The 19,576-nt window shown below is 47.8% G+C and overlaps 1 protein-coding gene and 1 pseudogene across 2 annotated transcripts in view; one reads left to right on the forward strand and one right to left on the reverse strand.

The window, feature by feature from the left end:
• LOC309794675 (uncharacterized protein) overlaps positions 1-19,576 on the forward strand; it is a 74,549-nt gene that overhangs the window by 4,931 nt on the left and 50,042 nt on the right. The window contains exons 4-6 of the mRNA XM_082606470.1: positions 1,259-1,305; positions 4,000-4,100; positions 4,854-5,027. Coding sequence (XP_082462596.1) covers positions 1,259-1,305; positions 4,000-4,031 — 79 coding nt within the window. The 3' untranslated portion in view covers positions 4,032-4,100; positions 4,854-5,027. The remainder of the gene's footprint in view (positions 1-1,258; positions 1,306-3,999; positions 4,101-4,853; positions 5,028-19,576) is intronic.
• Positions 18,125-19,336, reverse strand: LOC309798873 (actin, cytoplasmic 2-like; annotated as a pseudogene). The gene has a single exon. The product of its transcript is annotated as an actin, cytoplasmic 2-like (transcript).

A 19,576-nucleotide genomic window follows, 5' to 3' on the forward strand; every position in this document is an offset into this window, starting at 1 on the left:
GTGGCACACGGGCTTAGTTGCTCCGCAGCATGTGGGATCTTCCCGGACCAGGGCTCGAACCCGTGTCCCCTGAATTGGCTGGCAGTTTCTTAACCACTGTGCCACCGGGGAAGCCCTGCTCGTTTCTTCTTGATGGGATGGCCAGGGTGCCACTATCACAGCCACTCCTGGGTGTCATCGCTTTTACCGGACACCTCAGCTGACACTCAGGAGCCGTCAAATGGTCAAGACTTCATGGGGGTCCTTTTGAGAAATAGCAAAGAAAGTCCCCCTGCAGCTCTTCTCTCTCCTCCTTGAGACACTGGCCTACATTGTGAATCCTTCCTTCCCCAAAAGAAGACAAGCACACACGTCCCAGCCTCCCCTGCAGGTACCAGACCTGATGCCCACAGTCAGATGCAGTGCACAGGATTCGCATGCCAAAGTGGCATGTGAGTCCATGGTTGGAAGGAGAGTGATGCTGTGTCGCATCCAAGCTCTGGCCCTCCCAGAGTCGGCTGTTTGCCACAGAGTAGAGTTTGCTATTTGCAACAAAGTGGATTCTGTTATTTGCAACAAAGTGAAGTCTGCTCTTTGCCACAAAGCAGCTTCTAGATTTGCAGTTAGGAGTCCTCCTGCCTGGTACCTGCTCCTCTGTGGGACTGATTCTCCCGCTTCCAGCACACGGTGTTACCATCCACTGCAGAGCCAAACCCCTCCTTCTGCTTTACCAACAGGAGCCCAGTATTGTTCAGGCGACAATGTGCCCAGATCTGGGGGATGGACTGTGATCAGTCTCAGGCTGTCACAACCCCCCTCCCCCCCAGTCCCTTTTTCAAGATATCCAGGGATATCTTGCCAGGGAAAAAGAGGTGCTTCTCAGGACTTTTTATTCCCTGATAATAAGAAATCCCCTCTTCTTGCTTAGCCTTTTCTTACCCTGAATAGGGTTGTGTAAAGACGAAATGCTTGGAACTGTAGCAGCTATCTTGTGGCCATGAGGCAACAAGCTTAAGGATTAAAAAAAAACAAACAGTGAGGATGGTGATGGTCCTTGAAGACATTATCTAGACATTAAACCACTCCCAGCAACTGTTTACCTCTAGCCTCTTTGTTATGTGAGAAAATGGAGCCCTTTGTGTTTAAGCAATGATTAGCTATTTATTCTTTATTTGAAGTTCAAAGCATTCCTAACTGATACAGGCACTCTAGCAGTGTGGCCTGTGCCCAGGGGTGATTGAGAGTTGGTGCTGAGATAACCCCTTTTGCTTTTTTTCAGGTTGAGTGACAGATTCCACACTGAACTCAAAATCACGCTCTCCAAAGGTAAGGCCTCGTTTTCCTCAGGGGTCAGTTTTCTCCCAGGAGATGCCCTATCCCTCCCCCACCTGACAAGTAGAAATGCCAGTACCGTGCACCCTACCCTTGCCCTGCTGCAGACTCGTGGTGTCTCATCAAGCCTCCCCAGTCCCTGGTGAGGCAGGCATGATCACCCACCCTCTACAGACAGGGGACATCTGGGGTCTCATAGGCAGGATGTGGGGATTGGCTCCAGTTCTCTATGGCACAAAGCCTGGGGTCTCCCCACTCCAAGGAGAGTCTCTCTATTTGCATCAGAGCCAGAGGTGCAGGGGCTTCTGGGACAGTGGATGACCAGACAGGGTGGGAGCTTCTGTGCAGCAAGCTGGGTCCAGGTTGGGGAAGCCCATGACCTCCCAGCATAGCGGTCAGGTTTCTGCTGCAACATTGCTGTGTGGCAGCCCCAAGTCTCAGCAACTTCCAAAATAACCACCTACTTTTCTCACTGCTGGGTCAGTGGATCAGCTGGGCTATTTCTGCTTGGGGTTGTGGGTCCAGATCATTCTGAGACCAGAAGCTACCTGGGGGTGCTCTTTCCCAGGGGACAGCATGGGGGCCAGAGGCCAACCACACAGGTGCTTTGAAAGCCTCTGCCTCAGTCAGGTCTGCTCATGCTCCAGCGGCCCCAACAAATCACTCAGCCAAGCTCTGCATAGGGGGCAAGTGTGTGTACTCTGCCCTCTCTGTGGGGTGGCCCTGTGAGCTCACGTGGCAAAGGGTGTGGCTGTGTAGCCCTATGATGGGTCAGGGAGAGAAGAGTCAGGATCAGCAGTTCAATCTACACACAGATCCCAAGGGCCCCTGGGTGTCCCCAAAGCCGTGGGTGCAGAGATCCCCACAGGGCAGGGCCTCAGCAGGGACAGGAGGGCCAGGGTCCCTGCCTTGTGCCTGAGCTGAAGATTCCCCAGTCTGTGTCTCAGAGGAGGAACTTGGAGCTCTGGGAATCAGAGTGTCACCTGAGGTCACAGGGCAACCTCCTGCCTCTGTCCACCTCACTGCCATCCTGAACCCAGCGGGGAGGGAAAAAAGGGTCAGGCTCACCTTCCCTGGGTTCAGCCCAGGGCGCCTACCTCCCTGGGGAGGACGAGCCCCTTTCTTTTATCCCCATGCTCAGCATATGCCCATTTTCCCCCGAGAAACCAGGACATGGAGCCTGGAACTCAAGGATTCCGACTGCATTGCATGGGAGACCTCTCAGTGCTTGTTTACTTCTGGTGGCCCCTGAGCTGGCCTGGGGACATATTTTGTTTGCCTCGATCAGTATTTTGTTTATTTGAATGGAGCCAACACTAAACAATCAGAAAATTTCGCAAAGAATTCAGATTTGATTTCCATTTCTTTTGAAAGAGCAGCAGATTTGACAACACTGGGCCCATTTTGCTTCAGGGCAGGTTGGCTGGTGCTGTGTGGTGCCTCCCCCATCCCCCACGGGTCATGTGCCCCTGCCCCAGTCCCCACCACTCCCTGCTGCCCTAAACCCAAAGAGGTTCCCTCATATTCCACATTGGTCTTTGAGCTGCTGGCGCATGAGCTGTAACCTCTGGTTTAATCCACTCCCCTGAGGCCCAGAGAGGAGAGACACCTGCCCAGGGTACACAGCCCACCTCAGGCTTTTGTTTCTCTTTCTCGCTTGCTGAGTAAGAACTTCACCTGGATTCCAAAGAGCAATCCCTCTGTGGGCTCCAAACAAGGATCCCAGGCGGTGCCGCCCACCCCAAGCAAAACGGTTCATGTCATGGTTGAAACTCAGAACACCTCTGGCGTTGCTACCCTGAGAGCACAGCCACTTTGAGGGGAAAATCTAGACTGAGATGAGCTTTGGGAGATGTTACAGGGACCCAGGTCCCTGAGTTACATAGGGAATCCCCCTAGATCTACAAAAATGGAATACTAACGGCTGATATTTATATAGCAATTACTGTGTGTCAGTTAAACTTCCTATTAACTCAATCTTCACATAAACCTTGTAAGGGGAAAGGCACCATTTTTATCCCCATTTTACAGGTGAAGAAGCTGTAGCACAGAGAGGTTAAGCAACATTCCTAAATTTGCACAGCTTATAAGTAGTAAAGTTGGGATTTGAACCCAGGTTCTCTGGTTTCAGGACTTATAGTTCTTAACCACTGACATATCCTAGAGGAAATACCTACTGAGTTGGCCACTTTTCCTGTAATAACTCATTTCACCCTTGGACTTGCCCAACAAGGTAAGGTTGAGTTTGGCTGTGAGAGACAGAAAAATCCAAAAAAGAAGTTGGTTTCTACTTTATACAGATGTAACTTGGAGGTTTTACGGAGCCTCCAGGGTCAACTGAGACTCGGGCTTCTCCTCTGCTGTGTTGCCATCCTCATGTGGTGTCTTCTCATTAAACAGGATGACTGCTTGAGTTCCAGCCATCACACCTTCAACCCAGTTTTTAGGAAGAAGAAAGGGACAAAATAGAACTAACCTCGTTCCTTTAAGGACACTTCTTGAAAGTTTCATAAGATATTCTACTTGCATCCCTTTGAGCAGCACTTAGTCACATGACCACACTTTGGCCTGGAAATAGTCTTTATTCTAGAGGGTTATATGTTCAATGAAAAAATCAGTTCTATCATTAAATTTAAAAGGGAGAATGGATACTGGGAACATTCAGCATCATCACTGTGTTTTTTACAGATAAAGAGACTGAAGCTCAGAGAGGTGAATGACCTTCTGGCGGTCACACAGCCAGGAAGAGGTGGAGCCTGGATCTTCTGTCCCTGGGCCCATTGGAGCAGGTGGGCTCCAAAGATATACTCTGCCGATTTCTTAAGGGGTGAGGAGGACTGTGGATACGTGCATAACCCCCTCTACAGACCCTGGGAACACCCAGTGCCAAGGTCCTGCCAGCCAGGCAGCCTTGTGCCTGCAAGCCCTGGCAGCCTGTCTGGGCCCAGATCCATCACCCCGGCACCAACCATGCCCTGGGCCTGACTCCATCCATCCCTCTAATGCTGCATCGACTGTGCTCGGGCACGTTCCTGAGGCGGCCTCAAGAGCGCTGAATAATTCAGTTCTGCGTAATGGGATAATGAATTTACTGACAACCCAGTGTGGTCTTGGTACTTACATTTCAAGAAATACTGACTCCCTAGGCCTGCTCTGCAGGCTGGAGACGTACACGTGCCAAGAAACTGTTGCCTTTACTTGCCTCGTGAGGTTCAGGCTTGAATGAATGGAGACCCTACTTTGGTCTCACTGATTCTTAAACTGTTTTGGCTAGTGGGGAGCCTGGGGGTAGGGGGACTGCCTGGTTGGAACTTTGGGGTGAGGTGGAAGTGAAATCACAGAAGCTTGGACATGCAGAGCTGGAAAGGACCCCTTGGTCCTGCATACCCATTTTATGAACCGGGAAACTGAGGTTGTGGCAGGGACGGGCCTCTGCTCCTGCACACTGTGTTCTGTGGCTGGGAACGCCGGGGATGCCTCGGGACTCCGGGGAGGAGACCTGCTTGTTTTCCTTCTAACCTGCTGGTTTCCCCGTCCCCCAGCTGCTGAAGGTTGCTGCTAATGACTCCCAGCTGCCCCTTCGCTGGAGATGAGCCCTCAGCCAAACGAGAGGCGTCCCCCGGAAGGCCGGCCCACCCTGCCTTCCTTTCCCGACCTGGGCAGTCGATGGCTGATGACCGGCTGATGTGGTGCAAAAGACCACCCCAAGCCTCAAGGTAGGACAAACTCTGTGATGCTATTAGGGGTCCAATATCCTTGGTGGGACTGTGGCTTGACCCCAGCTGAGACCATGTTCTGGCTTAGCTTTTACCCCTTCCCTATCCTGCTTCCCTCACTCCCTTTCTCCTCAGGGCCTCCCCAGACCCCATAACTCATCTGAATGGGAATCCCTGACTCAGGCTCTGCTTCTGGGGAACCCTCCTGAGACAGCTGCGTTTCCTGGTCTGAGCCCTCCTTTCCGAGGACTCCTCCCAGAGCACTAAGAAAGGCTCAGGGCCACTGGCTCTGCTGTGTGATGGTGAGGAAATCACTTCTCCACCCTGAGCCTCAGTTTCTCCTTTTGTATGGCTGGGGTTGGGGGAGCCTCTCTCAGATCCCTTCCAGCTCTGAAGGTCTGTGATATGACCTGAGGTGCCAGGAAGCCTTCTCCTTTCTTAACTAGCGCCACATGTGCATGGAGTCCTACCATCGGGGACTTTTCTCTGAAGGCCTTTTCAAAATACAAAAGCATCTGAGACGAGAATGAGTTTCACGTTAGGTGATCATGCTGCAGGGCAGACTCTCTTAAGGTGGGAATCCTTGCATCACCTGAAGGGGTGCTTATTATTAATATTTCCCTTCCCTTCTTCATATTTCTTTGAATGTGGTATGTGATGTCTGGAGCTGCAGCAACTATCTTTCAATCATGAGGAAACAGCATGAGATGTAAACAATAAGCTAAGGAGAGTGAAGCAGAAATATATAAAGAAACTGATTTTCACTGGCATTTCTGAATCATTGTACAAAACCTGAAAACTACCTCTAGAATCTCAGTATGTGAAATAATTGTCTTTATTGCTCAAGCAAGTCCTGGTTGAATTTTCTGTTATTTGCAGCCCAAAGCATTCCAAACAAATCAACAGTCTTTTTTTTTTTTTTTTTTTTTTTTTTTCTTTTTGCTGTATGCGGGCCTCTCACTGTTGTGGCCTCTCCCGTTGCGGAGCACAGGCTCCGGATGCGCAGGCCCAGTGGCCATGGCTCACGGGCCCAGCTGCTCCGCGACATATGGGATCCTCCCAGACCGGGGCACGAACCTGTATCCCCTGCATCGGCAGGCGGACTCTCAACCACTGCGCCACCAGGGAGGCCCAAATCAACAGTCTTTATCTCACTGAATCATAATAACAGTCTTTAAAAAAAAATATTTATTTATTTATTATTTTTGGCTGCATTGTGTCTTCATTGCTGTGCACGGGCTTTCTCTAGTTGTGGTGCGTGGGGGCTACTTTTCATTGCGGTGTGCGGGCTTCTCATTGCGGTGGCTTCTCTTGCTGCAGAGCACAGGCTCTAGGCATGCGGGCTCAGTAGTTGTGGTGCGCTGGCTCTAGAGCACAGACTCAGTAGTTGTGGCGCACAGACTTTGTTGCTCTGCGGCATGTGGGATCTTCCCAGACCAGGGCTTGAACCCGTGTTCCCAGCATTGGCAGGCGGATTCTTAACCACTGCGCCACCAGGGAATTCCATAATAACTGTCTTTTAAAGTAGGGATTATTATTATTGGCTCAGAGAGGTTAAGTGACATAGCTAAGGTCACACAGCTGACAAAGGGCAGCATCCTTTTGGGCTGGAACTTTCAGGTTGGGAGGAATTTTGATTATTGATGAAAATTTAATTCCTGTCTCTGTTGTGTGTGTCCTATTGTAGCCTGACCACTGGGAATAATCTCCTTCCTTCTCCATTCTTGTCTTTGGTCATTCTCTCCCAATCCATCCCACCCTAGGTCTCAGCTTAGAGACTCGGCAAAGGTCCCTTGTGAGGTGGGGAGAAGGGGGTGGCAGGTAGCCACTGTCCATTCCTTCATGGAGTTTTCCAAACGAGTGTGGCCAGATTCTGGTACCAAGGACGAGTGGAAGGCTGAGCCCATTTTGGAGTGATTCTGGCCTCTAAGCAGCCCTAGACTCCTGTGTGGGGGTTACAGTGAAAGAGAGAGAGAACGCAGACAGAAATAGACAGACAGAGAGATGGAAGGAGAGGGAGAGAGAGGCAGAAGTCGAGCAGGAGGAGGGTGAGAGGAAGGGAGAAGAGAAGGAGGACAGGTTTTAGAGATAAACGTTGAGACAAACGTGACAGTGAACCTCAAGTCAGACACAAGCTAGTCCATCACCCTGCCCCCGCCCCCGTGCCGCAGCTGCAGCCTCTTCACTGTGTAATGGAGTAGACTGGGGCACCTGCCTCACAGGGCCGTCGGCAGGGATGGCTCAGCACGGACCTGGCGCAGGCGCTCCGCCAGTGGGTGCTTCTTTCCCACCCAGACTGGTCTGACGGTTTGGTTGCTGCTCTGAAGGTGGAGGGAAGATGATGTGACCTCAGGTGAACCTTTGTCTCACCTCTTCTGGAGAGCAGTGGCCTCTTGGAGAAAGGGGAGCAGCATTTGTGTATATGTGTCCCAGACTAGGTGCTTTCAAGTTATCAGAAGGCTGGGTATTTTGCTTGATGGGAAAGTGGCCTCCTGGACTAACAGCAATACCAGAAACGCATTTGTCTCCTGACCAAGAGGGTGGGGTGGGGTGGGGGGAGATTTTTAAAGAGCCATCAGAAGGAAGGGAATTGGGGAGCCACAGCTGGGGTTAGCTGGGGGGAGAGTCAATGCTCCAGACTCCGAGACTGAGCTCCCAAACCTCGGGGGTTGATGTGTGTGTGTGGAGCCCACTCTGAGGGGCCTCCCGTCTGCCCCAGATTAGTGAGGAAGGCAGGGACAGAAATGGCCCCAGACTAAGGACGAAAAGAAGGATCTCTGAGTGGTGGGGTGGAGGGGGGATGAATTGGGAGATTGGGATTGACATGTATACACTAATGTGTATAAGATAATAAGAACCTGCTGTAAAAAAAATAAAATAAAACTTAAAAACCAAAGTATTCATAAAAAAAAAAAAAAGAAGGATTTCTGTCAGGAAAACAAAGCACCTGTGGGTGGTGGGCAGCAAGGAGCCCAGGGGTCGCCTTTGGCTTGGGTGCTCTCTGGGCAGAGTCTGACCTCCAGGTCCTGGCGTGGAGCCTCAGCTGAGTGCGTGAGCCCGGGGCTCCACCAGGCCTGGAGGCTATGAGCAAGGGTGAAGGGAGCAGTACTCCAGCTTCAGCTGGGGGTTCCGGGCTGGGGCAGGAGGGGTGGCTCCTCTCTCTGGCTCACGCCCTGCTCACCTGGGTAACTCCTCCTGCCTGTCAGGGAGGCAGACAGTGCTGTCTCCCTCAGGCCCGATGTGCCCCTGACTGAGCCGGTGCAGTGGCATAAAAATGTGACTGAATCCTTAGACCATCCTCTCATCGGGAGGTGGGGTCTGTGTCCCCTCGCCCTGAACTGGGGCGAGCCTCCTTGAACAGAATGTGATGGAAGCGATGTTCTCTGACATCGCTTGGAATGGTTGGAAAAGGCCAGGTAGCATCTCCCAGGTTCTCTTGGGAAGTTGCTCTGGGAGCTGTCAGCTGCCCTGTAAGAAGTCCATCTCTGCGGAGGCCGCCTTGTGCAGGGATCACAAACAGTGGGAGAGATGCCTGAGGGGCCCCAACTCATCCATCCCCAGCTGTTTGAGTCTCCCCTGCCCCAGATATCAGACATGTGCATAAGGAAGCCTTTGAGATGACCCTAGTCTCAGCCACCAAATGCCTGCAATGCATGACAGACCCAGAGTGAGAAGCTGCCTGCAGTCCAGGTGACCTCCGGATTCATGAGTGGAAGACAAGATCATATATGAGTTTGCTAGGGCTGCCTAGGTAACAAATGGCCACAAACTGGGCAAAACAACAAAAATTTATTCTCTCAGAGTTCTGGAGGCTAGAGTCCAAAATCGAGGTATTGGCTTGTTCCTTGTGAGGGCTCTGAGGGAGAATCCCTGCCTTTCTCCTAGCTTCTGGTGGTTGTAGGCAGTGCTTGGCTTTCCTTGGCCTGTAGGTGCATCACTCTGGCCTCTGCCTCCATCTTCGCATTGTGTTCTTGCTGTGTCTCTGTGTCCAAATCTCCCTCTTCTTATAAAGGACACCGTCACATTTGATTAGGGGCACCTGTACTCTGTATTATCTCATCTTGACTAATTCCATCTGCAATGACCCTATTTCTCAAATAAGATGACATTCTGAAGTACTGAGGGTTAAGACTTTAACATATCTTTTGGGGGGACATAATTCAATCCATGACATATCGTTATCATTTTAAGCCACTATTTTGAAGTGATTCGTTATGTAGCAGTAGTTACTCAGAACATGAGGATTAAAGGATGGCTAGGGAAGCAACTAAAATATCAGTGGAAATGTAATTTACCAGAACATCCTTCTAGGAGGCTACTGTATGTGGTTGGGATAATTGATTTTCTAAGTAGCTTGGGGTCGGGTCTGGATCCTCCCCACAAAAGATGGATGTTCCAGCAACAACATGTGCTTGAATAATAACAGACAGCTTCCCTAAAGCCTTCTAATGTGGGAAAAGAACTTGAGTTTTGCTTTGTATTCCTCCCCCTTAAATAAATGTTGAATATTTACTTAAAGAGAATCAATGTGATTATTAGAGTGTTCCTGGCCTCCATATATCTCAGCATGGCCTTGTTTATTAACACCTACCCTGTCAGAGCACTGATTAACCGTGGGCTACAGTTGCCTGGTTAAGTGTCTCGTTTCTCCATAGACTGGAAGCAACCCTAAGAGCAGGGACAGGCTATGTCTTGTTCTCTCCTGAATCCCCAGCACAGTTCTTGGCACATAGTAGGTGCTTAATAGTTAGTCTCTGAAAGCATGGATGTTGGAAAAGGAACAAAGGGACTTAAAATCTATATGATGATTAAAGGTATACAAATATATCAGCTACAGAACATCTAAGGATGCTAGAAAAAAATATTTTTGAAATTTGAAGTTCTTTTCTGTTAATGGAAGAGCCTATAAGCAAATAAGGGAATTATGAGAGGCCAGGAACAAATTGGAAACATCAGTCCAGGGAAGGAAAGACTGCTGGACACCCTGAGGACTTCTACCTTGTTGGGCAGCCTACAACTTCCACACCTTGAGCTTCTGTGGCACAAGAAAGACAAGGAAGAAGCAAGGGATGATAAACATGACCAGGAAGACTTGAAAAAGAACCAGACAGAGGTTCTAGGAATTTAAGTATATCACATACAAAATTTAAAACTCAATGGAACAGTTAAATAGAATAGACACTGCTGGAGAGGGAATTAGTAAACAGGAAGATAGATTTGAAAAATTATACATAATGCAGTACAGAAAGAAAAATGAAACTATGAAGAAGAGGTTAAGAGACATGGAGAATGGAATGAAAAGCTCTAATATATGTCTAATCAGATATTTGGAAAGTGATTATAGGAATAATGGGAGAGAGGTATTATTCAAAGAGATAGCAGCTGAGAATTTTCTATGATTATTAAAAAATATGAATCTTCAGATTCAGGAATTCCAGTGAATCCCAAAAAGGGTAAATAAAAAGAAGTCCATACAGAGATACGTCATAATCAAATTAAAGAATATCAAAGACAAGTAGAAAAAAAGAAAAAAAGACAAGTAGAAGATCTTAAAAATACCCAACAGGAAAAAACTTTGTTGTTCACAACTTCTCTAATTAGAAGAAATTAGACTAATGGTGATTAGTTATAATACTATAAATAGTAACAATGAAAAACAGAATAATGATGACTTCAAAGGGCTTTTAAAATTCACACCAACTAGGGACTGTATACCCCAGCCCCTAATAAGACTGAAATAATTTCTTAAAAGATAATTTATCTTTTAAGGATAAATGTAGATCCTAAGTATGTGCTAAAGAAAATTGAAAACATATATTCATACAAAAACTTGTACACAAATGTTTATTGCAGCATTATTTATAATAGTGAAAAAGTGGAAACAACCTAAATATCCACCAACTTATGAATGGATAAACAAAATGTGGTATATCCATACAGTAGTGTTACTTGCCATAAAAAGGAATGAAGTTCTGATCCATGCAACAACATGGATGAACCTTGAAAACATTATGCTAAGCAAAAGAAGTCAGACACAAAAGTTCACAAATTGTATGATTTCATTTATATAAAATGTCCAGAATAGGCAAATCGATAGAGACAGAAGGTAGATTTGTGGTTGCCAGAGGCTGGAGGGGAATGTGGAGTGACAGCTAAGGGGCGTGGGGTTTCTTTTTGGATGATGATAAGTTCTGGAATTAGATGGTGGTGATGTTTGTTAAATCTTATAAGTACACTAAAACCACTGAATTGTACACTTTCAAGGGTGAATTTTTATCGTATGTGAATCATATCTCAATAAAAATGCAAAAAATAAGGGTAGAAATAAGGACGTTTTCACTTACAGGCATACCTTGGAGATGTTGCAGGTTTGGTTCCAGGCCACTGTGATAAAGCGAATATTGCAATAAAGCAAGTCACAGAAAAGATTTTTGTTTCCCAGTGCATATAAAAGTTATGTTTTGGGAAGTCCCTGGTGATCCAGTGGTTAGGACTCGGCACTTTCACTGCTGAGGGCCCAGGTTCCATCCCTGGTTGGGGAACTAAGATCCCACAAGCTGCGTGTCGTGGCCAAAAAAAAAGTTATGTTTACACTATACTATGTTCTGTTAAGTGTGCAATAGCATTATGTCAAAAAAGTGTACATAGCTTAATTTAAAAATATTTATTGCTAAAAATGCTAACCATCTTCTGAGCCTTCCAATGAGTTGTAGTAGTAACATCAGAGATCACGGATCACAGATAACCATAGCAAATATAATAATAGTGAAAAAGTTTAAAATATTGTGAGAATTACCAAAATGTGACACAGAGCAATGAAGTGAGCAAATGATGTTGGAAAAATGGCGCAGATAGACTTGCTTGATGCAGGGTTGACACAAACCTTCAATCTGTAAAAAAAACACAGTAAAGAAGCACAATAAAATGAAGCTCAATAAAAGGTATGTCCGTTTACTATAACTGAGAGAATTTATAAACAACAGGCCCCCATTCAAGGAGTTTCTGAAGGATGAGCTTGAGAAGAAAAATGATCTGAGGAAAAAAGTCTCAGATACCAGAAGTGATGATGAATTGAGAAAATAATAAAAATATGGGTAAATCTAAACAAACACACTGATTGTCCAAAACAATGTCTATTTTGTGGGGTTAAACAGGAGATGGAACTAAAAGCCTGGACCGTAAGTATAATAAATGGAATTAAAGCTTTCAAAGCACTTTGCATTGTTCAGGAGAAGGGTAAGATATTGATTAACTTTAGACTAAGTTAAGTTAGGTAATAATTTCAAAATGCTAAGTCACCAATAAAAAAAAAATAGAATGTCTATCCTCTACACAGTAGAAGGGGGAGAAATGGGATGAGTAAAAAACCTCAATTCAAAATAATGCAACAAAGAAGATGAAAATAAATCCTTAGGAAGCAGGACAAATTAAAATAAAAACAAAACAGAAACAAGATCATAGAAATAAAGTCAAATATATTTGTAAGCTCTATAAATATAAATAGACTGAACTCTCCAGTTAAAATTATATACTCTCAGATTGGACTGAAAAAAGAATAACCAAATGCTGCTTACATGAGACATGTCTAAAAGCGATAAAAAATTGTAAGTAAAACAGTGAAAAAAAATCAGAAAAATATTAACCAAAAGAAAATTAGCATAGTTATATTACTATCAGACAAAATAGAATTTAAGGCAAAAAGGCATCATTAGAGATATAGAGGGTCAGTGTATGAAATTTAAATTTACCAGGAGAAAATAGTAGTTCTAAATTCATGGATACCTAATAATGTAAGTCCCTTATCAGATATATGACTTGAAAATATTTTTTCCCATTCTGTGGGTTGTCTTTTCACTTTATTGATGGTGTCCTTAGAAGCACAAACGTTTTCAATTTTAAGTTCAATTTATCAATTTTTTTTTTCTCTTTTTTCTCATGCTTTTAGGGTCACATCTAAGAATACTTTGCCAAATCCAAGATCACGAAGATTTAACCCTATGTTTTCTTGTAAGAGTTTTATAGTTTTAGCTCTTACATTTAGGTCTTTGATCCATTTTGAGTTAATTTTTGTGTATGGTGTGAGGTAGGGTTCAACTTCATTCTTTTGCATGTGGATATCCAGTTGTCCTGGCATCATTTGTTGAAAAGACTATCTTTTCTCCATTGAATGGTCTTTACACCCTTGTCTTTATACCCTTGTCAAAAGTCAGTTGACCATAGATATATGGGTATATCTGTACTTTCAATTTTAGTTCACTGATCTCTATATCTATCCTAGTGCCAGTACCACACTATCTTGATTACTGTTGCTTTGTAGCAAATTTTGAAATCAGGAAGTGTGAGTCATCCTACTTCATTCTTCTTTTTCAAGATTGTTTTGGCTATTCCTGGTCTCTTGTAATTCCATGTAAATTTTAGAATCAGCCTGCCAGTTTTACAAAGAAGTAGCTGGGATTCTGACAGGGATTGCATTGAATCTGTATTCAAGTCTCACATCTCTTTGCAAAGTGAGCGTATCTCCAATCAACTGGTCCACGAGAGTAGGACCAAAGGATGTTCCTGACCAAGCTGGTCTGGTGTGACCCCATGTATGTGTCCTCAAGAAGCTACGTTCAGTGTGGGTATCCCTGGGACTGAATGTGTGCAGTAAGAGTGTAAATGACTGAAATAGGAACCCAACTCTTCAAGACCTTTCCAAGGTTGTCCTCATGACTGTAGTAATGGATGATCTTAGGTTGGGTCCCCCAAGAAGCAGACCTTGAGGCAAGGATTCGCGTGAAAGTAGTTTTGTGGGAGGTGGTCTCAGGAAGTTCTGGAAGGGGAGTGAGGAAGGTGACCAAGGAGGGGAGAGAAGTCAGGAGTGTGTGCCTAACTGAGCAGGTCGTTGCTATGGGCATCTGGGGCTCAATCCCACTGAGGATCTCTGTGAGAGGGTAGAGAACAGGGTTTCTCAACCTCAGCACTATTGACATTTTGGACTGAATAATTATTGGTTGTGGGGTGCTGTCCTGTGTGTTGTTGGATGTTTAGCAGCATCCTGGCCTCTACCAGATGCCAGTAGCAACCATCCAACCAAAATGTCTCCAGCTATTGCTCCATGTCCCCTGGGGGTGCAAAACTGTACCTGGTTGAGAATCACTGGTATAGATTTGTCTCAGAATTGTCCCATCCAAGAGGGGAGAAGGTGGGGGTATATATACACCAACTCCCAATCGTCTTGTTAAGGCTGCTTCTGAAGGTGTCAAATCCCTGCACTTCTGGCCTGTCCTGAGGGTCTCCTGAATCCTAGGCCAGAGAAAGCTCTCAGGCAGCAGAGAAACTGCCCATAGTAAGAAGCCACCAGCATGCGTGGAAATAACGAGGGCTGCAGGGATGTGGGCCCCCATAGTGCAGCTACCTGGATTATGCTGTGTGAGGCTTTGGAGACCCCAGCTCCTTCCCAGATCTGCAGCTTGGCCTGGACTTCCACGTTCCTGGGGCTTTGCGGGTTCCACTGCATCACTGTGTTGAAACCAACCCACCCCCGAGCAAGGCTTTAGCCCCTCAGCTCACTTCCTAGTCTCTGCATCTGTCACTGCTCCTGCAGGATGAGGAAAGATGACTTGCGAAGACTGATAGACAGAAAAGACCTAAGTGATGTTGTTTCCCCAGGTGGAAGTAACTGGTGGGAAAGTTGCTCACAGAATTCCCCTCCTCTTCCCGTCTCAGCTCCTTGCACCCACTAGAGACACTAAGGATGTTCTCCTTTTTCAGCATGCTGTGTGGCTTTGGGCAATCACACCTCCTGTCTGGGCCTCAGTCTTCCTTCTATAAAAAACACGGGCCTGCTGGGGGTGGACCAGATGACCTTGAAATGTCCTTCCATCTCGCGTGGCTGCTGAGAGCCCTGGGAGGCGGTGGGGAGTCACCAGGCAGCCAGAGCCTGGGGGCCGGCCGGAAAATGTGACAGCTCGGCCTCCAGTGGTGTTGCCGGCCTCTGATCTCCACTGTGTGCCCGATACTCTGGGTCTGGTCACAGCCCATCGCGGCCCCTCGCTCACTCAGGAACATCTGCTACAGCATTTACCACGTTAATAGATTAGCTTTGAGAATCGGGCAGGTGTTTTCCACCCAAGCCAGAAAACATCAAAATCAGATTGCTCTCCAAGACTTTCCGCACAGGCAATCGAGTTAGAATGACTCGTACGGTCTAACAGATAATAAAACACACATAACATTTGCTTTAAGGTACAGGCAGGGGTATTTTGTCCCGCACTTAGGAGAAACAAAAACTCACTCTATTTGGGAATAGGGTAATTGAATACAGATGGGAGGAGGTAAATGAAAGAATTTAGCAAATATCTCAGCGGAATAGCTAATGGGAATGAGACAGAATAGGAAATTAAAAATTATTCGAAGCAGATGGACCATTCTTTGAGTTTTTAAAAATTTATTAGGGCCGCGAAAAAATGTGTCTGTTTATTTTCTACGGCCATGAAATTAATGACTTGGTGAGTTTTGCTTGTGCAATTTTATGACTGCCATGTCATCTGTCATAATTTGGGGGCTGTTTGATATAGATTTATGAATGTCCCCACCCCCGCACCCCTCCCTGATTTATTGGCGTGGGTCAGACATGAATTAGGCTGTCCCCTATCAAGGGAGCAATGCCAATGGCAGTGTAACCCCACAGGCCCTGGGTGGGGGGCCTTGGGGGATTCTCAGCCCAGAGGTGAGTGGAAAAGCCATGGAGGGGCTGTGGGAAAGGGGTAGGCCTGACCTGGCTGAACTTCCTCTGCAGGGATGACCCCAGCCTGCCCGGGCTGGGGAGGAGGTGCTGGGAAGGGGTTTCTTGCAAACGGTGGGGGGCAGGAAGACAGCCCGGGCTGCTTGTGCTTGGCCGGGAGTGAGGTGAGGGCTGTTGCTGCTGCTTCAGCCCAGCCCAAGGGCCACCTGGCTTCCTGTCCCTTCAGCCCCCATAGCTGGGCTCATCTGTCTCCAGACCTGAAGCTCAAGGAAGGAGAAGAAAATTCACAAATTGGGAATCTGTGTGCCTGGCTCATGCTGGGGGCTTACATGCATCCTCTAGATGGTGGTTAAAATAGGGCTTTACAACCAGCAGATTTGGGTCCAGTTTCACTCTGATTCTTCCCAGCTGTGTGGCTTTGGGCTGGTTACTACCCTTTCTGAACTTCTTTCCTCCTCTGTAAAGTGAGAATAAAAATGCCTAATGGAAGGGATGTTTTGAGGCTCAAAGGAGATAATGTAACATCCCAACACATAGCAAAGTGCTGGTAAATGGTAACTCTTATAATTATTAATAAGCATCTTGAGGTGGATATTATTATTTCCACCTGACAGATGGGGACACTGAGGCTCAGAGAGGTTAAGTGATTTGTCTGAGGTCACGCGGTTAAAGGGACGGAGCTGGGCTTTCCGCATTGATTTGCTCTTTCTTCCATAACTCTGACACCCAGCCTATTCTGAACTGAGAAACTCCAGACCCCTGGGGGCACAGTTCAGGGCTCCGGACACATGACTGTTCTCTGCTTCCTCTGCCTGGGCCTGGCCTGTTCCCTACCTGACCTAGATGTCCACTACAAACTTAGTCCTGGTGATCAGTCCCTTCTGCTGCTCGGGCTCCCTATGGGAACAGAGAGCCTCTTCTACACCCCATTGCTGGGGTAGCTGGGCACCTTGTCTAGGTGTGGGTGGGCGAGTCTGTCCATCCTGAGGACCAGGAGCATCCCAATCCCCTACCTCCCTCCCCCGACCCCAGCTCCCGGAGGATGCTGCAGTGAGTGGGGCTCGAGGGCCCCTCAGGCTAGGGAGCTCTCTAAGGGCAAATCCCTGCCTTGGCCTGAAGTCTCGGTATGTGGTGTGTGGCCTCTGGACAGGCTGCGGGTAGCTTTGAGTCCCACCTGAGCTCTCTTCTCTTTAGCCCCACCTGTTCCCAAAGTCCAGGCCCTTTCATGCCTCTCTCAGCACCTCCAAATTACTAACAGTAATAACTCCTATTTCCCGAGCACCTGTGAAGGGCCGGGCACTGTGCAAAGTGACTTGTTCATGCAGTCAGCCATTTATTCCTCCATTGTTTCAATATTTATTGAGTGATTTCTGTGTGCCTGGCATTGTCCCAGCACTGGGGATACAGCAAAGAATAAAACAGATATGGTCCCTGCCCTCACTGAACTTAACATTCCAGTAGGGAAGATAGGCATTCGGTAAACATATTACTCTCTAATGTGTTAGGTAGACGTAAGAGCTTTGAAGAAAATTAAAGCAGGGTAAAAGATAGGAAAGGAGGTGGTGGGCGATGAGTGGTAGTAGGTGGTGGTGTCTGTTTTTTTTTTTTTTCTTTAATGTGTACACTTTATTGAAATGGTCTCAAGTCAGTGTACAGGTAAGCCTGGCTACCTCTGCACCTCAACCCGCTCCCAGGGGGACCAAGAGCCTTCATACATCTCAAGTTGGGGGACAAAAAGGGGGGCCATGATGGCTGACCATTCAAAATAAAACAAACGAAAAGAACAAGTATTAAAGCGAAGATTTAAAAAAATTGTGGAGTACATAATTTACACAAAAGCAGTGCTATCACCTTCCCCCGTGTGGACTCGGGCGAGGACTGGCCCTTCTCCTCAGGGAGAAGTGGGGCAGCTTTTGGGAAGGCAAGGGACTTCCTGTAACAATGCATCTCACGATACTTGGAATGACTATTAAAAAAAATAATAACAATGTACAATCAAAGTCCTCGGCTAGGGGCTTCCCTGGTGGCTCAGTGGTTGAGAGTCCGCCTGCTGATGCAGGGGACATGGATTCGTGCCCCGGTCCGGGAGGATCCCACATGCCGCGGAGCGGCTGGGCCCGTGAGCCATGGCCGCTGAGCCTGCGCGTCCGGAGCCTGTGCTCCGCAACGGGAGAGGCCACAGCAGTGAGAGGCCCGCGTTCCGCAGAAAGTCCTCGGCTACCTTGTAGAACTTTGGGGATGCTCCATCCAGCCAACTGCCGTCACCTTCACCGTTCCAGTTTTTAAATCCTGAGTCAAGCGCGCGTGCACACACACACACACACAAATCAAAAAAGACAACAACAACAAAAAAACAGATAAAGCCATGCCAGTCTCATCTCGTTTTCTGCACGAGTTAGGTTTTGTCAAGAAAAGGGTGTAATGCAACTAACAGTCCACCTGGAAGCATTTGCGGTCGACGATGGAGGGGCCAGACTCGTTGTACTCCTGCTTGCTGATCCACATCTGCTGGAAGGTGGACAGCGAGGCCAGGATGGGGCCGCCGATCCACACGGAGTACTCGCGCTCAGGGGCAGCAATGATCTTGATCTTCGTTGTGCTGGGAGCCAGGGCAGTGATCTCCTTCTGCATCCTGTCGGCGATGCCTGGGTACATGGTGGTCCCGCCAGACAGCACCGTGTTGGCATAGAGGTCCTTGCGGATGTCGACGTCACACTTCATGATGGAATTGAAGTTAGTTTCGTGGATGTCACAGGATTCCATGCCCAGGAAGGAAGGCTGGAAGGGACCCTCAGGGCAGTGGAACCGCCGGTTGCCAATGGTGATGACCTGACCATCGGGCAGCTCGCAGCTGTTCTCCAGGGAGGAGCTGGAAGCTGCGGTGGCCATCTCTTGCTTGAAGTCCAGGGCGATGCAGCAGAACTTCTCCTTGATGTCACGAACGATTTCCCGCTCGGCCGTGTTGGTGAAGCTGTAGCCATGCTCCGTGAGGATCTTCATGAGGTAGTCCGTCAGGTCCCCGCCAGCCAGGTCCAGATGCAGGATGGCGTGGAGGAGGGCGTACCCCTAGTAGATGGGCACCGTGTGGGTGACCCTGTCACTGGAGTCCATCACGATGCCACTGGTGCGGCCAGAGGTGTACAGGGCTAGCACAGCCTGGATGGCCACGTACATGGCTGGGGTGTTGAAGGTCTTGAACATGATCTGGGTCGTCTTCTCACGGTTGGCCTTGGGGTTCAGGGGGGGCCTCAGTCAGCATCATGGGGTGCTCCTCGGGGGCCACACACAGCTCATTGTAGAAGGTGTGGTGCCATATCTTCTCCGTGTCCTCCCAGTTGGTGACGATGCCCTGCTCGATGGTGTACTTGAGGGTCAGGATGCCTCTCTTGCTCTGGGCCTCATTACCCACATAGGAGTCCTTCTGGCCCATGCCCACCATCACGCCCTGGTGCCGGGGTTCCCCCGCGATGGAGGGGAAGACAGTCCGGGGAGCATCGTCGCCTGCGAAGCTGGCCTCGCACATGCCAGAGCCGTTGTCGACCAGGAGTGCAGCAATAGTGTCATCCATGGTGAACTGTGGGGAGAACAGGACTATGAGCCAGGGGTCAGGTGGGCTGCCCTCGCCCTACCCACTTTCCTGGTGTCTGTTTTAGATAGGCTGGTCTAGGAAGGCCTCTCTGACACGGTAACATTTTTTTAATATATAATTTTATTTATTTTTTAAATTTTATTTATTTATTTATTTTTGGCTGCGTTGGGTCTTTGTTGTTGCACACAGGCTATCTCTAGTTGCGGTGAGCGGGAGCTACTCTTCCTTGCAGCG

The sequence above is a fragment of the Mesoplodon mirus genome, assembly GCF_964341445.2.
Source record: "Mesoplodon mirus genome assembly, chromosome: 2".
Lineage (NCBI taxonomy): Eukaryota > Metazoa > Chordata > Mammalia > Artiodactyla > Ziphiidae > Mesoplodon > Mesoplodon mirus.